The sequence below is a fragment of the Silurus meridionalis genome, chromosome 4 (assembly GCF_014805685.1).
Source record: "Silurus meridionalis isolate SWU-2019-XX chromosome 4, ASM1480568v1, whole genome shotgun sequence".
In the NCBI taxonomy this organism is placed as follows: Eukaryota; Metazoa; Chordata; class Actinopteri; order Siluriformes; family Siluridae; genus Silurus; species Silurus meridionalis.
This window is the reverse complement of record NC_060887.1, coordinates 8,590,913-8,615,534: the sequence shown is the minus strand read 5'-3', so window position 1 is coordinate 8,615,534 and position 24,622 is coordinate 8,590,913. Positions and strand designations below refer to the sequence as shown.

At 38.7% G+C, this 24,622-nt stretch overlaps 1 protein-coding gene across 3 annotated transcripts; it reads right to left on the bottom strand.

The window, feature by feature from the left end:
* Window positions 1-5,870: 5,870 nt before the first annotated feature.
* Window positions 5,871-14,571, bottom strand: atxn1b (ataxin 1b). 3 transcript variants are annotated; one of them, XM_046847283.1, is made up of 4 exons: window positions 14,472-14,571; window positions 10,455-10,783; window positions 6,874-8,990; window positions 5,871-6,697 (listed from the first exon to the last, which is right to left on the bottom strand). In XM_046847283.1, the coding sequence occupies exons 3-4, from the start codon at window positions 8,794-8,796 to the stop codon at window positions 6,182-6,184; spliced, it is 2,439 nt and encodes an 812-aa protein (XP_046703239.1). In that variant the 5' UTR covers window positions 8,797-8,990; window positions 10,455-10,783; window positions 14,472-14,571; the 3' UTR covers window positions 5,871-6,181. The 3 variants fall into 3 exon arrangements, with proteins under 3 accessions (XP_046703239.1, XP_046703241.1, XP_046703240.1); XM_046847285.1 differs by lacking the exon at window positions 10,455-10,783 and having other exon boundaries at window positions 14,472-14,551; XM_046847284.1 differs by lacking the exon at window positions 14,472-14,571 and having other exon boundaries at window positions 10,656-11,022.
* Between the last annotated feature and the right edge of the window lie 10,051 nt (window positions 14,572-24,622).

Genomic DNA, 24,622 nt, shown 5'->3' with positions numbered 1-24,622 from the left:
ATACCTTACTGCAAAATGTACTCCATTACAAGTCACCAATTCCAAAATGACGAGTCTTAGAATATCAGAATTTAACAGAACTTGAGTATTCGACTTGTATTGAACGTAGGCTCAAAGACGCACTGGTCCTCAACACCAAGACACTTGTTAGTAAAAAGAATTGATTTGTGAGGATTTATTTCCTAAAATACAAATCAAATTGTACACCTCAACACTGCATTAACCAAAATCACACAACAAACTCTTCAACATGCCAGAATAAATGAAAGATCATACAAATCGGTCAAGAAAGACAAAGTAGTAAAGCAATCTTTCAAAAGGTATCTGCAATTAACAAATAAATGACCTGCGATGTTGTATGGATTAGAGACAGTGACATTGAATAAAAGACAGGAGGTGGAGCTGGAGGTTTTCGTTGGGAGTGAAGACGATGGTCAGGATTAGAAATGAGTTTATTATAGGAACAGCGCATGTAGGACATTTTGGAGACAAGGTGAGGGAGGTGAGATTGAGATGGTTTGGACATGTGCAGAGGAGGGACATGGGGTATATCAGTAGGAGAATGCTGAGAATGGAGCCGTCTGAAAGGAGGAAAAGAGAAATGCCAAGGAGGAGGTTCATGGATGTGGTGAGGGAAGACATGCAGGTAGATTCAGGAGTGTTTATTTGCATACAGATAGTGCTATTAAAAAGCATTGGTCATTGTTTTGCACTAATGACTGCATGTGCATGTGTTTAACTTGTCACTTTTCTGAGTTTATGCCCAATGCTCATGATTGCCATTGGGTTCTTTGCCTCTTGTGTGTACAGTAAAATGTGTACTGTAGGTGCAGAGATGTGAACTGGTTAAAGTACTGGGGTAAATACATTAAATCACTTTTGGATTGTTAATATCAGGTGCTGTCTGTCCTTAATTCCAATTGCATTTGAATTTTTTTCCTTCAATCCTCAAACCTTCAGTATTGCCTGGTAGATAGAGCTCTAAAACCTTCTGCCTTTATGTGTTTTGCAGGTGTTAAGGTAGCTGGATGTTTGGAGATAAAAGATTCTTGTGAAAAAATTATACAAGTCATCAGATAAATATTGATCTCTGCATGAGTTTTATAACGTACAGAAAAATCTCAGGGACATCAAGAGAACAAACAGGGCCATTTTCCGAATGTCCAGAATAAACCTGACAAAGACGTAATCCTGGATTTAGCGTGAGCTTTAATCAGAGCTGATTTAATAATGACCATTAATTCACACCGACAGTACAATACTAAATTAATTTTCAGAATATTCAATACTCAAGTTTTACTGAAATGAAAGTGAATTAGTGCATTTACATGTTGGAAGGAAACTCATTTCAAAATGTTCAACAGAATTTAGTATTAAAAGTGCAGTGGTTTAAAAGTTTTAATAATTTTCCCCTTTTTATTTCTATTCATTCAGGTCATTTATTTTATACGATAAATGTATACATGCAGCATTCCAAGTAAAAAAAGTCAAATAAAACTTGCACAGAATTTTATTGTATAGAGTATACAGGGACATTAAATGTGCACTGTACCACAATTCATTTCTAAATCAGACATTTAAAAAAAAATGCTTCCAACATTTTGTTTTAAATATATTTCCTTTAAATCAAATAATAATCTATTTATTTAATTCAAAAAGTCTCAAGCACCACCAAACTAAAAAGAGCACTGAATCCACGGAACAGTCTTGGATGCATCATATACAGCGATACACCACAACAACATCTGAGGTTTAATTCTGTCTTATTTGCTTTGTGTTACAAAATAAATAGGTCAGAAGAACAAGAAAAGAATTGTACACAGCTACACGAGTTACACAAATAGTAATAATTTCCCCACATTGCTTGTAGTTCATTAAAGAAAAAGTTTTTTTTTTCTTTTTTTTTTATATTTTGAGGTTTTATGGTGAACTGAAGGATCTACCTTCAGCACTTTCTTAAACTGCTGTATTTAAAATCCAGTCAAATCAATGGTTTGGTAAGAAAATGAATAAATATAGATACTATAAAGATATAACAGTTGTGAAAGGATGTTTTGTCCAGCAGGAGGTGATAGTGAGTAAGTCTGAGTGAACCAGTGAGAGCTCTGGTGAAGGAAGAAAGCATGCCATGTCCTGGTGATGACTTGTCCAGCTGTCTGACTCCAGAGTTCTAACTGACAGCATTCTGTGTTCTGCCCTTAGTTTGACATGGTGCTATTGCTTGAGGATTTTCCTGGTCAATGCAAGCGTTGCAAACTTAAACTAAGAGAAATGCCCAATCATGAAAACACAACAAAGCGTTCGTATATTTCCCACAGTAACTGTGTACATGACGCAGAGTCCTTCTGAATTTCTAATGTGGACACCAGTTCCTGTTAGAAAGGCAAATGAGGACATTGCAAAGTCGGGATGATGTGTATTATTGGATGTTAATGTAAATATGGCAATAAAGTTCTTGGACCAGTCTCTTCACCTGAGCCCGAAGTACATCGTTTTGTAGAGAAAAGTCAACTCCCCTGCTTAGAATTCAGCTCTTCATCATCGTTTTTCAAGGTTTTTGTCCAAATGAATTGGTTCTGATCTGATATCTGTTGAATCAATGACATAATCTCCTCATGAAATCTGAGTTGGAATGTAAAACCACCACAGTGGCAAAATGATTCATGGATGCTGCTTCATTGCCAAAGCTTTTCATGCAAGTTTTACAAATAAGGAATTACGCACAATCATTGTACACAAGTATATCTTTAAAATAATTACAAAAAGAACGTAAATAAAACATAACAAGCGCCACATTAGTGTTAAAAGTTGCATGCCCTGTGGGTGTGCATTGAATTGCTGTTGGACAGGTTGAAATGTGAAAGGTAGTGATTAAAAAATAGATCGTTTTACAAACATTTACAGTTGTACACTGAGACCAGGATATGTTTCGTTGAACTACTTAGGATCATAGATACAGTCCACACAATTGAACAGAAATAAACACATTTAGGCCATACATTGTACTAAAGAGAAAGGACAGACATCGATGTAGCATCTATTCTAATGTCATAGCACCAATCATTTAAACTGCAATAATGAAGAAAACTGAAATTACGTTCCATTGTTTAGGAATGTGTTTAATGCTAGTTTCATACATGTAAGACACTTAAACCACACATGACCACAGAGTGACCATCTCTCCCATATACACTTCTTCTATGTGCTAATATTTTGCTTGTTCTCTCTCTCTCTCTCTCTCTCTCTCCCTCTCTCTCTCACAAACACACACACACATACACACAGATTTTAGAAAGTGCGTAAACTCTACCCGAAATGTGCAATCATGCATTGCTTCGCCAACTAATATATTTTTTTAAGGTTTGCTTTCTCAGAATCTCGTACTAACACACAGTATCACACTCACACTTACACACACACACACACACACACACACGTTTCAGATGCCATTTTGGTTTACTCACACACTCTTACAGAGGAAATTCCAAACCATAATTAGTGACAAATCCAACGAACTTATTCAAAGAAAACACAAAGACAATCACCAAGACAATGCAAAGACATACATTCTGTAAACCTACGTTAATATTTCTACTTGTGCAAATTGCAAAAATGGAATTGAACTGGTATATAAAGTATAGCTTCCTCATCATAGTAGGACTCTCTTGTATTAAACAGCCAGTAAAACTGTGTGTGTTTGTGTGTGTTGTACATTGTGCCTCTGTGGCAACATGAAAAGTATTTAGCTTTTAAAAATAAAATTTTTCTACATGGAACATTTTGGTTACTGTGTAGTTTGACCCATTTCACAGCACACTGTATACAAAAAACACTTGAGTTTTTTTATTTTATCTAAACAACACACATTTGCTCATTTGACTTCGCAGTGACCTTTTCTCTACACTGTTACACTTCCTGGATGTCCTACTGGGTCACTCAAACCACTTAAAGAGCCCCAAACAGTACAAATGCCAGAGATTCTTTGTTGATAATATTGACAAATAAGCATGTATTAATATGTGCTAATGCATTTGTAATCATGGATTAATCCACGCTCTAATCATATCCAAACATACCCAAGCCTCTAAGTCATATACTGTACCCATAGCCGTAAATCGTAATATTGTTAGAATCCCAAACAGTTTTAATTAGAATTATGACTTGCAGCATTAATAAAGATGACGTGCAATATTAATGGTCTTTTTGTACACAAAGGAGGTTAAACATCAGGTCAAGTAACTTACGATGATCAAAATCATGCCACTTTATAGATACTGTGTTCTAAAATTGTATGACCATGTAGAACTTGTTAAGAATATCTATAAGGGCATGTCATATAAAAACCTTCTTTTCAGTAGTTGCTCAGGAGCGGGTTTTTTTTTCTAGAGAGAACATGCATTATACTAATTATAATAATGATACATGAAAATATCTATTTAAGAATTACGGGACTGGAAAACAAAAAGTTGGGTCTCAAACTTTTGGAATAGCCTATAATTTGAACCTACATCAGTCTAAACATAGGTCAACATGTACGTAATCATTATTAATACTGCATGACAATAATAAATGGAATCACTCGGCAAAGGTGTTAATACGTAACGAATACCGTTATTAATAATTGTTTGTATTTGGACTGTTCCATTATTAGGCTGTTAGGACTTGTACACTTTATACATGTGCTAATGATTAGTTCATGCATTAATTAATCATAAGGAACGTGTTAGTTCACATATTAAAATGTGCTTATTTGTGGCCCTTGTAGTAAAGTGTTACCCAAAAGCCCCTGTGGAAATGGCATATATTGTTGTATGTTGTATGTTAGCAATATATTCCTAAACAGAATATATTGTACATTGTATATAGACATATATATTACATATTTTAATGTCATTTTTGTACATAGAAATCCAGTTGTTTAAATTACAGCCACACAAGAGTTTGAATAACACAATGCTTTTACAGACTCCAACTGGATTTCAAATGTTTTTTTTCAAATGCATCAATGTGATGGTTGTCATTTGTTTTTAAATGGGGTTAAAACACACAGGACAGCTAACGTTATTCTAAAATTGACATTGTGCAAATGGCTGTTGCTTAGGCAACAAAGCAGAGGTGAGGGTTTTAATCATCCATTGCCTTCTGTAAAGTGCTAATATTCAAAGGCTGAGTGAGAATTCACCGGCACACGTCCACCGTATGAACATGAACGATGAACATGAACATGGATTTTGGACATGGTTATAAAGAGCTCAGATTCTGAACAGAACCTGAAACAGCCTTGTGTCATGTTTGAGGTATGTGAATAATCATATTAAATATTGCATATCTAGAACGTTTCGACTAATTAAATTCTGGTGTATTTCATTAAAATATTGGTAAAAAATATGTATAATCCTCAACATTCATGGTTACAGTCCAGCTTTGTCCCAATAATTGGACTATGTTTGGTTAGCAAAATGCACTCGTCTGAAATGTAATATCTTAAATTCACTTCTAAGACTCCTAATCAAACCCACTCAATCGATAACAGACAGACAGTTAATTGACAATTTTATATATGTTTTTTATGGTAGTTTTTCATTCTAATTATATAGCAATATTTATCATAACTGACATAGATTTTCTTTATAAAGTATATAACGGATTAGAATAATGTGGCTTTTACATAATATTTATGGGGAAAATTTGTCATCACAAGTCAAACGATTGACCGATTTCTCCAGCCCACTGGTCTATATGTCTTTGACTCACTGATTATGACTGAAATACAATTATGCTACAATTTACATAAATGTAGACAAAGTGCCAATAACAGATAATGGCCGAATTAACTACAAAAATAAGGACCCCCCCCCCCACCCCGCATATTTATATGTATCCCCCGGGACAAATGCCAGAAATTTTTGTGGGTTTTATTACAAAAACATATACTGTAAATACTGTTAGTCAAAAGTAGCTCCTGTTACAGTAACTAAAATAAGCCATGAGAAGATAACCATAATAATCTTGTTGTACTGCTGCATATCATTTGCCCAGTGAAAAACACACATGGTTTCGGAATAGTTGTCACCAGCCGACACCACAAGTAAGTCAATAAACCACAATGATCCTTGGTTAAGAAGATTCTTTCTCTAGAATATGAAATATGTCTTTCATTTTTGATGGCTCACAGGGTATCTCAGGTGCCCATACTGGACCTTCCCTCAATGCTGACCTTTAGCTCTTGAGAAAGAAAGGAAAGTTTAGGTAGGGTTTCCAGCTGGTCATTCTCTTGTGACCGCTCTATCTCTCCTTTCTCTGGGGCAGACCACCTTCTCTTGCGACTCCCTGCACCTTGAACTTTCCCAGAGTTAGGACTCTTAAGCCCAATACCTTCAAATTTGTGTTCCAGGTCTAATCCAAAAACATTCGCATCCCTCTGATTTTCCCTTTGAGCCTGTGGTGCTCCAGTCGGTCCACTGGTTTTAGCTGCTTTATGAGGACTGTCATTATGGTTCTTCACATGACCAAAGGTTTGGTCTTTTCTTGATGCACCATTCTTCAGGCTCTTTAGAGTGAGGGAGATGCAAACATCACCAACAGAGAGTTTGGCACATGACAATGCCAGTAACTGTGTAGTGCGGTCTGGGCAGCAGGATGACCATCCCTGACCAAACACGAAGAAAGGGTACTCTACCAGCACCTCCACACATACCTACAGAGAAGGAAAATATGAGCAAGACACCTACGGTAAGTACCGACTCTAAAGTAAATTCTCTTAAGAACAATTATATTATTGCAAAAGAAAAATTTTACGATTATAAAAGTAACAACTTGCACTACTCTATATTACTTCAGTGAAAATTTTTTTAAATAAATTATATAACTTACCTGTGCTTTATGTTCCCCAACTGAAAATTGAATGATGACTGCATCAGGTGTTCTGCTGGAGTCTATCCGCTCAACTGTGCTCGAGTCAATTTTTAGTTCTCTGCTCACTTCTGCACTCTGCAAGAAGTCCTCTGTTCTTAGGTCCTCCACCCGCTTAAGCTCTCCATCTGCCAGCTGGATAATGGAGCCCTTCATGAAGAATGAAGGCAGGGCAGATGATGGAGATAAAGGTGCATTCTGTGGGCTTGGGGGTGTTGGTGGGAGCCCAGGACCTGGAGGGGCTACTACCCCTGTTGAAAGCACAGGAAGTTGAACCTGTGTTGAACTGTGTATACCTGCTGCAGCATGATGCTCCTCTGGCCCTGTGATGTCTTTTCCATTAGGGAGAATAGAGGTTGTAGCAGTAGGTGTGGCTGCAGTGATGTAAGCCTGAGGCAGACCTGTGGCTACTGTTGGTACACTAGCAGCAGAAATGGTTGAGATAGAGCAACGAGTAACCTCTGACTCAGTAGACGATGTGTTGATGTTGCCAGCATTCACAGGAATAAGGAGAGAGGGACTGCCTGAGATCACTAGATGCTGTGAAAGGTTACTATGGTAACTCGCCACAGAATGCTGGGGTGCCCCAGATGTACTAGTAATGTATCCAATAATAGGCAGCTGTGTGGTGGAGAAAAGGTTCGTAGAAATCTCCTGGGTGGGGGCAGATGGAGATGTATGCAGTAGTGTGTGAGGGGGGAGAGTTGGAGCAAGAGATGCTGCCATGCTCTCTGATGATGAAAGAGAAATGGAGGAAACTCGAGAGACTGGTTTCCCCACAGATAGTCTTGTTCTCTCCACCCGAGCCAGAGATGTGTGCTCTTTATCCTGGGTGCTCTGAAGCTCAGTGCTATTATTGGCCATCAGGTGGCTGCTTGACAATAGCATGACTGATGTCTGAAGTCCTGCACTGTCATGAGCAGCGTAGTCAGCTGGGAGCAAGACCTGAGTTTGCGCTGGTAGACCCAGGTTCTGAATCTGCCTTTGGGCATCATCACTTTCTGGTTTGTTTGACAATCCCTTCACAATGCTGGTGGTGTGTTTGACCACGGTAACCTCTCCCAGAGCACCATTCTGCAGATCTCTGCTTTGGGAGTCAGGTTGTTTTGTGATGAGGCCATCGGTATAATGCACAAGCACCTGAGAGGGAGCGAGAGTCAAACCATGAGGGGCAAGAACAGTTGAATGAGTGTGAAGTTGAAGGGGTACTTGTGAAGATGGTGAAATCACTGGCAAACCAACTGGTGTGCTCTCTACCTGAATGCACTGGCTAGGGGTGTGAGCTACATTAGGTAAAGATGAAATCACATGTTGCTTCTGTGGGTTTCCATTAGAAGCTTGTGGGATTACAGCGGCAGTAGCATAAAGCTCTTGAGCTTGTCTACGTGACTGGGTCGGACTTGCTGCAGCTGGTAGTATCTGGGAGGAGATATAACTGGTGTAGGGTCCAATGATTTGTAAATTAGGTGGCAGCTGGTTGGGCTGGATGGGTCCTGTTACATGGGGAAGGCTGGAGGAGAGAACAGCTGGGTTGGCTGTTATTGTCGTTGTTCCAGAGAGACCTCCTGCAGGTGTGGAATTTGTAAATGATGACAAAGAGCTGTTGGAGACAGAGGTGGAAAGTGGGTACTCTGTCACTAGTGTCAGGGCTTTGGTTGATGGTGCTGGGCTGCTTGATTCAGTACTGTGGCTCTGTGCAGGAACCAGGTTGGGAACAGTGGCCATGCTGGCCATGCTGGCAACACTAGCAAGCCAAGCCAGGTTCTCACCACTTTGGCTCTCATTCACAGTTGATGCTACAAGCACCTGCCGCTCCTCAAGCGCCAGGATTTCTCTCTTCTTTGGAGGCAGGCACTCATTACTACGCTCCTGGTTGGACTTCATGACCTTTCACTCTAATGACTCCTATGTGCTATTACACCGGATGGGTTTGTTATTTTAGTTGATCTTCTTCGTTGAGAAGTCCATTGTTAAAAAAATGCTCTTTTAATATTTTGTGTTGTCACTTGTTCTTGCTGTTTTTAAATTCTTCATGTGAAATTGTCCCCCTTACTGTTGTGCCTTTCTGTAGTCTGTACCTTTATCAGAAACAAAATCACAAATGCTTACTGTGAGCCCTAATGCCTACTGTGCCTTCTAACAAAACAGTTAAACTAAACATAATGTTTCTTACAAAGATATAAACATAACAGGAGCTGAGGACACTAAAGTTAGAGTAATTTATAGTCTAAACACTAATAATTTTGGGGAAATTATGCACACATCACACACACAATTAACATGCAAGAATATAATTACACGAGCACTATTAAACAATAGCATATGCACTATGTGTTTGACACATTACTATGCTAGACTACAGTGTGGATCATATGGTCATTTTAATGGTTTTCAACATTCTTGAAACAATTTCGCCCTTCGAAAAATTAATTCACTTCTTGTTTTTTTAATAAAGTTTAGAAACCTAGAATAACTGGCCAGATACATCCCAGATATATTTTTATATTTATGTGTGTCCATTTTTGTTTACGGTTCTCTGCCAATGTTGTGTCTTTCCCAGATGTTAACTGAATCTTGCACACTCATTTTTGCTTTCCTCTCCCTCTCTCGCTTACGCACACCACATACGTACCACATAAACACACGCATTCACACAACACACATTTACACATATAAATACACACACACAGGCTGGTCACTAAGTCTGAGAGATTAGCACTGCAATATCACTCCAGCTCTGACTACATCAGACATCACACACTGCTGCCCTGTTGCAGATAGCTTGCATGGGCCCCTAACATAACTTCTTGACACCTTCTTATCATCCTTAGTACACACACACACACACACACACACACACACACACACACACACACACACAAAGTGAAAAGTTGAAAGCCAAAGCAGTTTTAACTATGCAAATGCATGTGCAAATGATTGGTGATTTGAACATAAAATGTGATAAAATACCTCTTTTTTGTCAGCTAAATACATTTAATACCCGCTGAATCTCAAGATCTAACAATGTTACAATCGCAGGTAAAAACATGATGTCATCACCACATGAACAGACAAAGTGGAATCAAGTACTACACTTCAGTGTGGCTTCCAACCAAACACTGCAAAGAAAAAAACAAATAAAGATCATAATAGTGATGGAAAATCATAAGTGTGTGTTGCCTTTTGCCAAACAATGCCCTTAAGCAAATATTCTCTGCACGTTGCCACCCTTTCATGAAGGTACCTTCCCCTTTAAGAGGCGGGCTGGGGAGTCCTAAGCTAGACATGAATCCAAACAGTGCTGTTGCTGCTTTACAATGACTATTGACTGCTATTCTGAACATACACTCTCTCTCTCTCTCTCTCTCTCTCTCTCTCTCTCTCTCTCTCTCTTAGTGGGGAAAGTATCACATCACAAAATGCAGACATTCAGCAAAATGTACACAAACATACAAATGTACGTATGCCTGCATGGTTAAAGCAGTGCTTGAGTAAAACATTACAGAGTGTCATGATGAAGATTCCTTTGTCAGAAGGCTTACCTCTGAATAGTGGAGAGAAAACAGCTCCCTCACTCTGAGTCTTTCTCTCTCTTGCTCTCTCTCTCTCGCTCACTCTTTCTCCTGCTTTGCACAGTGTAGTATGCGAGTTGCAAAGCACCCTATTCCTTTCCAGCCATCCTTTGTCCAGATTGAACACACAGATACAAAGTCAGATCCACAATTGTCCTGTTATATATTCACCTCCATGTCCTGCGTTTGTCTCTTGCTCTTCTGTCCTCTCCTCTTGCCTCTTCTTCTCCCTTCTGCAGTGGCCCTGGAGCAGTAAGCATAAAGGAAGTCCCCTTGTCTGGGTTGTCTGAAATGAAGCCCTTGCGTACAAGAGGTACGGAGTATGTTATGCAAGGCAAATACACTGCCTCACTCCCAGTCTCTCTCTCTCTCTCTCTCTCTCTCTCTCTCTCTCTCTCTATCTATCTCTCACTCTACACACATATACATACGCACACACACATGCTCAGTGCTCTACTGAATGCAGCTCCTCCTCCCCCAGTCAGCCTCAGCAGCCTCATCAGGTATTCATTCAAAAAACACACTCCACTTGGCTCAACACCCAAGCTACACTCACAGGGAGGGAGGGGGGGGGGGGGGTATGTAGGGAAAGACGGAAAGAGGAGAGGGAGAATTACGCAGGGAAGGCGGAGGCAAAAGCAAAAAGCCTAGTACTCACAGAAGGATGAGCAAATATACAGGCTCTCTGCAAAGGATTACACACACACACACACACACACACGCACACGCACGCACGCGCACACGTACGCACACTCTACATACTGAGCTACTACAATTTTTTCTTTGTGTTTGTGGCCTAATTAGGTTTACCTATGTGTTAAAAGAATTCCCTATCTTCCCTTGTGCAGTCTGGTTAGATGTTACTACATAAATCAGCTCTGAAACGAATTCCATTTGCATGCCTCTGTGCTCCGAGGACTGTCCTGGTTTAACCTCTTGTGCACCTGCTGCTAGAGAACAACCATGTCACCAGACTATGCCCTTCCACAAAGTGTCACATGTAGTCATCGTATTTTTTCACACACACACACACACACACACACACACACACACACACACACACACACACACACACACACACACACAGACACATACGCACCCCTAAGGTGTGAGGAAACCAGGTTACAATCATTTTGATAAACAGTAAAAAAAAAATAATGCTGAAATTCTCTAGACCAGGAGTTCTTGTGTCTAAGTGAGGGGTTCTTAGTCCTACAGAACCTTTGCTTTTGCAGAATTAATGTATGGTCTACCTCATTAATCTAATTCACTAGAAGGGAAACAATAATACAGAGGTACAAATTCACCAGGTCATGACCAGTACTGGGCAATGGAAGAGTTGCTACCAGGCCAAAAAACGTTCTGGGATAAAATAATAATGTTTTAACTGAAACTGGTTCATGGTGTAAAAAAGATTGGAGGCCTATGCAATGGAGGCAGCAGACAGGTTATGCATTAGTCAGGGGAGACAGTAAACAGGGGAGGCATTTGACAAAGGAGGTAGTAGACATCGAAGGTAGGGTAGGCCGTCGGCAAGGGAGGCAGGGCAGGCAGCAGGTAGGGTAAGTAGTTGGCAGGGGAGACACTAGGAAGGGCAGCCAGCAAGCAATGTAAGCAGACAGCAGAGGGTACAGGACAGGCATAAGGCAGAAAAAGCTGTAGACAGGGAAGGCAGGGCAGGCAGAAGGCAAAAATAGCACTGGACAGGGGAGGCAGTGCAGGCAGGAGGCAGAATAAGCAGGAGGCAGGGTAGGAAGCAGGCCGGGTAGGCAGTTCGGCAGAGAAGGCAGTAGGCAAGATTGGCAATAGGCAGAAGAGGCAATAGGCAAGACAGGCAGTAGGAAGGACTGGAAATAGGCAAGACAGAGAGTAGACAGGGTAGGCAGAAGGCAAGATTGGCAATAGACAGGACATGCAATAGGCAAGGCTGGCAGTAGACAAGACAGAAAGAGAAATTATTGAAAACAGCATTTATCATAATGTTATACACCATTTAATTCAACACCCAAAAACAAAAGTCCTTCTGTGCACATGTGGAAACATGAAATGAAAAGGTACATAAGCAATTTCTAATATTATCCTGGTTATGTTCAACCACCCATTTTTAGCAAGACATGCCCAGACAGAGATTGAATTAAAGTAGCATGACAGCTAAAACATGTGAAGGTTAGCCGGGTGACAAGCAGGGACTTTTTTGATTCCATAAGAGAAATGACCTGTTATCACCCAAATGAGGATGGGTTCCCTTTTTGAGTCTGGTTCCTCTCAAGGTTTCTTCCTCATAACATCTAAGGGAGTTTTTCCTTGCCACAGTCACCATGGCTGCTCATCAGGGATAAATACACACCATTCACCTTCACTCTTAAAATTCTGTAAAGCTGCTTTGAGACAATGTCTGTTGTGAAAAGTGCTATAGAAAAAAACTTAACTTGACTGACTTAACTTAAGCGCACAAAATGCTTGGTGTAAGTAGATACACATGTAGCAAAGAATATGATAAGAAAAATTTTGAATAGTTAACAGATAAATAAAAGACATTGTAGTTTCTGCAGCCTGCAATGTAATTATATAGTATGCCAAATAAATGTGGATAATTTCAATAACATCTGACTTGATGTGCACAGGTAAAGTAATCATGGGTGGAGAGCAGATGTGCTGAATTATATAATTACATCCCTGTTAAACTGTTTGCATTAGCACATACTAAAGGTGTGGTTCCAATTCATGACACAAGTGTCAGGATATGTTAGGTCTCTACACTGTCCAAAAGATTTTTATAGTTATTTACTGTCAGCAGGGTTTTCAATAAGTAACTGTATAAAGTTTAAAATAAACACCTTTATACACAAATTATGTTTTATTTTTTAAGGGGCTTAGAAGTTTTGCTCAAAGACAAAATTGTAGTAGTTAGGCCCTGCTGGGTTATAAACTTGCCACCTCCTGCTTTATAACGTAAAGCCTAAAACACAGAGCTACTTCACCGATTCAATGCATTTAGCCAATGTATCAGTGGGTTAAGGCTTTGATTCGGCAATCAGGAGGCTTTATGTTTACATCCTATCATTGTCAGAATTCTAGCTGTTTTTCTTAGAAAGTCCCCTTAACCCACTGCTTTAGTTATAAGCTGTTTAATGTAGTGGATATTGTGTTATTTTATTGTATGTAAGATATTACAGTAAGTTACAATAATCTGTACTGTATATTTTTTAATACGCTGATGCCTGACTCTGTGTAACCTCACTGTAAAAGCTAAGTAACTGCTGCTAAATCGATATATATCTGGGTGCACTAAAGGTACCTGCAGGGTCAGTGGGTGAAAAACAGAACTCAGACTGAGTAAATTTGTGCCAATCTGTATGTTCAGCTTTAAGGGATTGGTGCCTAAAGACTACAAAGCCACACTGAGTGACAACCGTTGATAGCTCTACTCCTCTTAATAGAAGTTGGGTTTTGGCAGGGTTGCTATGTTACTGTTTGGAAAGGAATATTGTACCCAGGAGTCACTGGGGAAAGAACTCTCTCTCTCTCTCTCTCTCTCTCTCTCTCTCTCTCTCTCTCTCTCTCTCTCTCTCTCTCTCTCTCTCTGTGTGTGTGTGTGTGTGTGTGTGTGTGTGTGTGTGTGTGTGTGTGTGTGTGTTTATTAATCTAGATACTTTCTCACTTCTGCATTTTCATAGGTGTACATTAGAGAAACATAACATAACAGTGCACTCTGCAGATTATCTAGTCAAGAAGCATTGACACTGCCAAAGCACTCTATAAGGTAATCTGCATCATTGACCTTTGCATGGTTGTTAACATGGGGTTAAAATTTAAATGAAGCCACAGCAGTAACACTGCACACATGGCCTGCTATTTACAGTTATTAAAAATATAAATAATTTATGAGATTCTGTATTCAGTGTCACCAAGGGCACATCAGTAAAGCACAATATCAGTGCCTTCTTCAATATACAAATATAACTGCACACTCAATCATGTACTTACTGTGAAGCCACCAGATGTGGTGCTTTCCTGTAAAAAAAAAAGAGTTGATCCTCGCATGGGTGTTCCTCAGCACCTGTTACTCACACTACACTGCCACAAGTGTCTCAAATACCGGTGCACATTATTCATGTAAAAACCCTGAGACATGTCCCAACATGTTCAGACATGCAGAAAGAAGGTCTGAGTAGACTTGGGCCTGAGCAGCACACATGTTGAGAGAACACATGCATAAGGAATGTAGAAGGAGGGAAAATATTTGATTGGTTAAAATAAAAGCAATTAATCCTATGGGAAACAGGCAGGCAGATAATGAAACAGTTATACTGTATATCTGTGAAGGGGTAAAAAAAATTTGTAGAGGAAGAACCTGTTTAAATTCTTACTTTCTCCAATTTCAATACTAAATTTGCAAGTTTTATTTTCTCTGCATATGTGTTTTAAAATTTAGATAGATTTGTATATAACAGTTACATTTTGGTTACTAAAGATATACAGGGTGGGCCATGGAAAAAAGTAGCCCGCCTCTAATACCGGTGCCACGGAGCCGGGCTACTTTTCCATGCCCCAACCTGTAGTTTGGATGCCTTCATCAATTCTGTACTCTGAGCTTCCAGAAAGAAACTAAATAGCTAATAAGATGCAAACTACTTTACTGAAATAGAGATAAATTACCTGAATAAAACTTAGAAACGAAGTAAGAAAAAGTCCAATAAATATTTTAAGATTTCGGTTTAATCTGCTTGCCATCATTGTGTCTTTGTTAAACTAATCTTTTCTCATTAAAGTGCGCTATCATCAATGCCTAAAAACTGAAGAAAGTTAGATATTTCACACTAATGTGGAAAACCTGATAATGCTATAATGTTTTATAAGAACCAAATTGTGAAAATTTATGATTTAGATTCAGCTTGAGAACAAAAATCAATTTGCTGGACATTGTGCTGTTAATTACTATTTATTGGTTTATCAATGTATTGCAATCTCAGCATTAAATGAAAACCCTAGTATCCTTGAGACATTCCCTTGTTTTCTGGCTGCGAGCTCAAATAAACATGAGGCTCACTTATGGACGTTGATTGATTCAATGATACTGTAAGTTGTGGTACATAAAAATTGAATAAAAAAAAATAAAAAAATTGTATCTATTGTAAAAGCTAGCATTAGTAAATTGGAGCAAAAGATTCTGTAGATAAGCCCATAGAATGGGCTTATCTACAGTTCTGAGAAATTTATTTTAGGTGATAATGCAAGTCCTGCTGCCTTGATTTACTATCACTACACATTCAAATAAACCTAGGTGACCGAAAACCTTCTGAGATCTTCGCAAACCACAGTCTTTATTATTTTGACATTAGATGGCTCTCCGAATAAAACAGGGATGACCCGGGCAGTACGAATAGATGCGGCAACATTCATTTTCAATTTCACTTACAATTCTAGTTTCATTTGTTCATTTGTTAGTTACAAAGATGCTGGTTAAAATGTCAAGGCCACGTCCACATAGAGAAAGTTTCACATGTGATGCCTGTATGCACTACACAATTCCAGATCAATAGATCATAGCTTCACTGACTTGCTGATATGTTTGCAGTCGCATTATTCACTCAGTTTCAGAAATGTGCATGTGTGTTTGTAAGAAAAAGAAAAGAAGATGGAGAGAAAGAAAAAATACCAGTCTAATTCAGATGAACATTGTGCTCTTTCATAGTATGCGTGGAGAATATAAAACCCGGGTTGCCAAGGTAACACAGGTCGACTGCTATGCATTAAGGAACATGGGTTTCTTTAAAAACTGTGTGTTTGTTTATGTGAGTCGGTCTGTATGTGCGTTAGGTTGTGTGAGTGCACATCGAATGTATGAATGCAACTGCCAGTCAAACACGTTGTGCTTAGTTGTGGGTCTGCACTGTATGCCTGAGATACAGGAGCTTGCATCACTGGAATGAGTCCAGTGAGTATAAGTCTGTGTGTAATGAGATCAGCAGGCCCTGTAAACCCAGAGCACAGGTGGGGTCAGTAGTAAAATATAACGGAGGGGAGTTGGCATTTGTAGAACTTTTGAAGTTGGCACGTTTGTAGTTGGCACGAGCCAACATAGCTGTTTATCACTGACCGTTATGCCATGGACTCTGATATAGTGCACAGTATTAGCATTCACAATTCAACATTATAAATGAAGCTTTTATGGGTGAAAAAATATACCAGAGTTCTTTGTTCTTATCATGAACACAAACACCACTCAAAATCATAGAAATGGTAAAAGTCAGTAAGTCCAAATAAGTCCACTTGGCAGACTGAATGTAAATGTTCAGATTGGATAAAGAACAAAAAATGTCCCTCCAGAGGCTCTGGTGCATTCTTTAAAGAAACAGAGTACTGATAATTAAATTAGAAAATTGTTTTATTTGGTTCAGAGACACAGTAAGTTTGGATCCTATACTGGAAACACTGGCAGTGGGCCTGGAGTACACTTTGGGTAGGACTTTGAACATAGCTAAACAAGTGAAATAATGTTTAGTGTGCAAAATACAGGTCATGTAACTCAAAGGTATGCAAGCTTAGTGGTTAAGAAGTTTGGACTTCTGATCAGAAGATCGTGAGATGGGCCCTTGAGCATGGCTCTTAAACCTTCTAATGCTCAGTGTATAAATGAGACACATGTAAGCTGCTCTGAATAAGGGCGTCTGCCAAATGGCATAAATATCCATGATTTTGATAGAATTGCTCAATGATGGCAATTGGAGATGGCTCTAAATGGCTGGAAATATATTATTTATAATAAATGCTTAGGGTGACTTGTCTGTCAGCAAAATGCATAAAACAGAAATATGCTTTTATGTCGTCCTACCATTTTGCACAAGTGTTCAATAATAATTGAACAAATTCAGATACAAGATGTTTCAGAAAGTAGAACCTACACATAATTTGAATGTCAGAAATGTCAATTATTCGTAAGTGGTTTGCAATGTGGAACACCTGGAGCGAAACTGTTGTAATCATTGCTCTCTATAAAATTGAGGAAAGGCTGAATTCCTTTTGAAAGAAAAACAAACCCCAACATGACCACAGCAACAGACAGGCCTGGATCTTCACAACTAAAACATTTTCCCATGTATATCAGAGCCAAGAGCTCCATTCATCCCAAAAATAGCCTGGCTTTGCTTACGCACAGCGCTGTAAGAATGCAATCCAAGGAGCAGAAGGAGATAAAAAAGAAACAGAAAACAAAAGTATTGACTAAACCGTTCTACCACAATCTCTCACAACCCTGCAGTCACTCCTCCACATGTTACACTCATCAAATGCACTCTGGCATAACAACTCTGAATTACACTGAATCCAGGCTGGTTAGGGGATTTCTGCTGGCAAGAAGTAATAACAGCTCCTTTTTCTGCTGGTCATATAAAGAGCAGTGCTGAGCACAAGGCAGAAAGAACTGCCAGCTTTGCCAGTGGTTTGGCAACCAACCAGAGTGAAAGGAGTGGAAGTTTTGGTTAAGTGATCTCATTCATTTTGGTCCCAGTGAAAATGTAGGAGAATTACTCAAAAATGGAAAATTATAGGCGTAATCTCAGAAAGGCTTATTGTAATGTTCAAGGGCCGATGATGTTGAACGTAACAAAAGTCACTCTATTTAGGGATGAAATGCTAAACTAGTCGCATGAGCTACCTTTACTTGTTACCTACAGCAAAAATAAAATAAGGAAACAAACATATAATGCAAATCTTGGTTTATGGATTACACTTCCAAAGAAATGATTTAATCTTAATTTATGGCCAAACTGTAACGTTTTAAAATGTTCAATATGTGGGATTAGAAGTCCAACATTTTATTAGCATGAATTTCAACACAATTATTCTAGCTATTAAGCATGCCAACAATTTTTCCTCAACCTGGTTGAAGTGTGGTTGCTGTTAAACATTTTCATCACACACATCCTTATTATTTTTCTACTTTACAACAGGATGTTCATAACAATGCAAATTACTTCAGAGAATTTTTTCCCCCCTTTTTTTTCCTTTGTGCTCTATTTTCCACTCTATCAGACTGCATCAGTAGAATCTTGTGGGTGCTGTGCATCAGGGCTGGAAATGTATTTGGTACACACTGCATGTAGCCAGGCAGATCCAAAGTGCCAATTAACTGCCTTTAATGCCAAATGAAAAAACAACTATATATGACTTCATCCTTTGCTGCCCTGCTACGTGCCATATTATTCCACTATTTATTTTTTTTGTTCACAGCCTTGTTGTGGGAGCCTGGAACCATATCCAGGGTGTAGTCCCGCTATCAATGACACTAAGTACAGCCTTTATATTTGACAGTGAACTGAACTTGATCAATACATATATAGCGAACTGTAATTGACCTCAAGTAAAATAAAACACATTTTTGTTGGGCTTTGTTTGGTCATTATGTTGCTCTTGTGTGTGTTGTTGTGAGTGGTGTTGGTATTGTTGGTGTTGTGGGTGATTTTGTTGTTGTTTGTGGTTATAATGGTAAACTGGGATATTTGGGATATTTGGATGCTGTCGTCATTTCTTATTGCAGAAATCCCTCATGTCTGTGTTCCCTTTTGGCGCTCACTTTCAGTAATGCTGCTATAGTGAATCTTACTGGAGTCCCTACTTTCACCCTAATCGCACTGTACAGTGTCCTTAAACATTTATGATACAATAAGAATGGTTAACAAACCCCTCTTCTTTCATTCTCTCTCTCTCTCTCTCTCTCTCTCTCTCTCTCTCTCTCTCTCTCTCTCTCTCTCTCTGTTGAGTTAAACATGCACCTGAGATACCTGTGACTAGTGTTCCTGTCCCTTTCTTCTCTTTGGATCTGCCCAATTCATCCCCACATCCTACCTCTGGATAGAGTTCTCTTCAATCGGAGGCCAATATGTGCAGCTGAGGATAGTCCCACATCAACAGCCTAAAGATCCATGAAGTTTACAGAGCAACTCAAGAACATTGAGGATGGATTTGGACTGTAATTAATAGCAACAGTCTACTAAAATGGCTCAGTACCACAGGCTGCTGAACAGTTCATGTACAGTTAATTCAAGGGCCATCACTGAACAGTACACTTCCACAATTTCAAACAACAATAAGGACACATAATAATCCATATCCTTCTCTTCCTGTCCCCCTTTTCTTTCTCTCTCTTGTCCAGGCCTGCCTTTGGATGGAGTTCTTTTCGATTGGAGGTCAGCTGTGCAGCTGGGGACGGTTTCTCATCAGTGCCCCAGGGTTCCATAAAAGATTCCGGAGTAAGAATGGGCGCTTTGAGGATGGATTGGACTGTAGTTAATATCAACAGTCTGCACTGACTCAGGACTACAGTTTGCCTCTGATCACCATCACTGCACCCCACAACATCATATATCTGCAATAAATGGACATTCTGTGCAACCCAGATGAGGAGGGGTTCCCTGTTGAGTCTGGCTCCTCTCAAGGCTTCTTCCTTATGCCATCTCAGGAAGTTTTTCCTTGACACCGTCAACACCGGTTCACTCATTAGGGACAAACTTACACTTATAAAGATCGATCTTATTGATTCTTTCTTACCACATTATCTGTGTAAAGGATGATTATGCTGTGTGTACGGTGTTGTGTGTGTTGTTTATGTTGGGTCAATTCATGTTTATTTCTATAGCGCTTTTCACAATGGACATTGTCTCAAAGCAGCTTTACAGAATTATAGAACAAATGAACAAGTGAATTGAACCTTGACTGTGTTAAGGAAAAACTCGCCTGAGATGGCATGAGGAAGAAACCTTGAGAGGAACCAGACTCAAAAGGGAACCCTTCCTCATCTGATACCAAGAGTGTGATTATAAATCATTACACTTTAAAAACATAAGAGAGTGAGAAATATCATGAACACCAGAGTGATATGAGTAATGTCCTTTTTACAGTCTTATTGTTATTGTTAGTGGTGGTGATTTTGGGGCAGGCAGCAATAGCCATCATGTTTAATCCCACCTGTGCACTTTAGACCAGAAAAGCAACTATTTACTAGAATTTGCTCCAATTATAACTAAAGTCATTGCATGACTGTCACACAAATAGAGTAATGTAAAATATGTGAAGCACTTCAATGTCACACTGGAATCTTCAGGGACTGTAATCTTCTCATTTCATTTGCAATGAATCTCCTCTTAATTAAAACAACAGACTCCACTCACCTGCAGGAGCAGCTAAATAATCACAGCTTCTAACAGTTCACCACAAGACATAAAGCCTCAAGAACTGCATGAATCAAATCCGTAGGCATGAGAAAGCTTTGTGGAATCAGAATAAATACAAGTTGTGGTCGTAACTTTCTTTCTGCTCTCTGAAAGAAATTCTTCCTACGAACAGAGTGTGATTACGTAATGAAACCCAACAGGAAAGATTTGCTCTACATTATTTTATTTGGAAACTTCAGCATGATAATATCTAATATGTTATATGCCATTTTGTGTAGTATTACTTAGTGCTTTATATCATGTTGTATTGTTACATTTATATAAATCTGTGTTTTGCATGACCAAGCATATACATCGATCAGACATAACATTATGACCACCTGCCTAATATTGTGTTGGTCCTCTTTTTGCTGCCAAAACGGTCCCAACCCCTTGAACATTAACAGCATGTACTTCTTCAACAATTTGAGTTACAGAAGCTCATGTTTCAGGATCAGACCACACGGACCAGCCCATGACCCTGTTCACCACTGTTCCTTCCTTGGACCACAAGAGCTGCAGTTTTAGAGATGCACTTTACCAGTCGTCTAGCCATCACAATTTTACCGTTGTCAAATCCTTACTCTTGTCCATTTTTCCCACTTCTAACAATTCAACTTCGAGAACAAAATGCTCACTTGCTGCGTAATGTATCCCACCCATTAACAGGTGCCATTAAAAAGAGATAATCAGTTATTCACTTCACCTGTCAGTGGTCATAAAGTTATGAGGCAGCTGCTGTTGGCTGGTGCATATTGTTTTTTTTTTTACAGCTTACACCTGAATGGACAGGGTTACAGGTGTACCTGTCAAAAATACATTTGTAGGTTGGTTGGCGTAGCTGCCCCAAAGTGTGAATGAGTGTGTGCACGTTGCTCTGCGGGGGAATAGAGTCGCATCCAGAGTGTATTCCTGACTCATGCCTAGTGTCCCTGGGACAGCCTCTGGGTCCATTGTGAGCCTGTAAATACACAGTGCTAGAACACTGTGTGAAAGGCAGGTTTTACTCTATGTGAAGGGCTCAATGCTCATTCATGCCTAGGGTGATTTTCAAATTCACTTTTCTGCGTCATTTTTCAATTTGTCTGCTTGTTTTACAGTAACCCAACGCTCGAGATCAAACCAGACTCTAGAGCTTTCAGTAACTGTCTAGCACAGGAAGTTAAGTATTAAGAATTATTAAGAATATGTTAATACTAATGATCAAAATTAATAAAAAGATAATCAACCAACTAAATAACATTAATCATTTAAATGAATATGTCTTCAGCTAAGCAGAAGAGCAAAAAGGAGAGAATATATGAAACAAAACTGCACAGGTGTGAATAGGACCGATACAAATGCAGCTTTTCCTGCAAAAAAATGCAGAAGTATTCAAGCCTGCCACACTACAGACCAGCAAACATGGATTATAATTGAACATGAATTAAGAATATGAGGCTGTAGCAAAATGATCATGTCAATAAAAATTGTTGGGATGAATCAAAAAGCTGCATTATGAATTACCAGGGTTCTATTGCTTCTGTTAGATATAATCATGGAATATTCTATGATTTGTGAGACTCACACTCCATCCTTCTACTCCATTCTTCTACTCTCATCGAGTAGAGGAGTGTGGGTTGATGGAAAACAATACCTCCTCCCCTTCTCTCTAAATGGCCAATCAGGATGCTCCAATCACAGTCACTATGGTCTCAGATAGGCTGCAGATGACATCATTACTACAACAAGCCAAATGCATCATCAATTAATGCAGGACTGCTGCACAATGAGCCAATGGGCTTGTTCAGAGGGAGCCCTTGACAACACAACCTGACTCTGTCCTTCCTTCCCGAACGGCTTTTTGTCTTACACAGCTGCTGGCACACACACACACATATATATATATATATATATATATATATATATATATATATATATATATATATATATATACACTAGTGTGTGTTTGCATCACATACACACACATACACACTCTTCTACTCCTCCTACTACTACTACTATAACTGCTACTACATACATGCCAGCATTTTGTACACATAGCAACTCAAGATATGAAGACAAATCTCAGTGTGAAAACACTGATATAAATGATAATGATACATTTCCACACACTCATGAGGAACTAGATGAACACCAGGGAATAGAGAATATTTTTACCTCATAAAGCTTCAAAAACAACAGGTCCTGTGAGTGTGGAATCTGTCCAGCTCTACATTTATAACACAATCAGACATCCAAAAAAAAGCTTTCCTGTTTTTTTTTAGGGATTATAAACTCAAAACACGAACTTGTTTCCTACCAAATGGCATTTTACTGAGGACTTAACAGGCCCATGTCAGATGTCAAATGAAGATGAGCCAGTTGGTGAAGGACTGAGGTCTGCTCACCAAAGGGAAGAGAGAAAGAGAGAGAGAGAGAGAGAGAGAGAGAGAGAGAGAGAGAGAGAGAGAGGACTATAGGGAGTTAGGGTATGTTTATGAGAGAGAACCATCTGTTGGCTTTGCTTTCGAAGTTGATAAAACCCAACACAATAATACGTAATGTTGACATATATAAATAACAACATATGGGACAGTGCCGCCTGTTATAAGCATACACTCTTTTAGTTTTACAGAGAAAAAAACATTACAATTATAATAGCAATGCAGCAACAGAATTGTTACTTCATATCTGTAGACTTGTTTTGGGTAGGAAATGGAGTTGAGATTTGCAACTTTTGGTCTTAAAATTTAAAACTTAATAATCTTCATATAAAAATTAAAAAGAGCTGACGTTTCTGCTTTTCCTTTAATTGTTCAATCTCCGTTATGAAGTCTTACAGTCTGATGTCACATTAAATAATATTGCTTGGGTCACTTTGACTTTTCTATTCCTGAAAGCCAGTTGCTGTAATGAACATTGTAAATTGGGTAAATTCAGAAAATGAAGGAAATATTTATCATTCTTGCTCCATCTGCTGGTGATTCAGATGCACTGTGTAGGCGCAGTCTGCTATAGAGAGGATTCCTGCATTATTCCTGTATTATTTATGCATTATTCTTGTATTATTTCTGTATAGTTCCTGTATTATTCCTGCATTTTTCTGCATTATTTCTTTATAATTCCTGTATTATTCCTGCATTATTTCTGTATTATTCCTGCAATATATTTTTTTTATTATTGCTGCATTATTCCTGCATAATTTCTGCATTATTCCTGCATTATTTCTTTTATTTTTGTATTATTCCTGCATTATTTCTGTATAATTCCTGTATTATTCCTGCATTATTTCTGTATTATTCCTGCATTATTTCTGTATTATTCCTGCATTATTTTTTTATTATTGCTGCATAAATTCTGCATTATTCCTGCAATATTTCTGTTATTTTTGTATTATTCCTGCATTATTTCTGTATAATTCCTGTATTATTCCTGCATCAGTCCTTCATTATTCCTCATCAGTCCTGAATTATTCCTGCATTGGTCTTGCATAATTCCAGGATCATTCCTGACTTTTTCTGCATTATTTCTGCATCACTCCGTAGTTTAATTAAGCACCACTTTTTCATTATTTCTTCGTCACTCCTGCATTATTCCTGTATTATTCCTGCATCATTTCTTCATTATTCCTGTATTATTCCTGCATTACTTCTGTATTATTTCGATATTATTTCTGTATTATTCCTAAATTAGTTCTAAATTATTCATGCATCAGTCCTTCATTATTCCTGCATCAGTGCTGAATTATTCCTGCATTGGTCTTATTTCTGCATTATTTCTGCATCACTCCTGCATTAGTTCTGCATTATTTATGCATAATGTCTGCATCACTCCTGTATCACTTTTTATTTAATTAAGCACAACTTAATTATTTCTTCATTATTCCAGAAACATTATCGTATACTTCCTGCATTATTTTTTGCATCACTCCTGTCTTATTCTTGC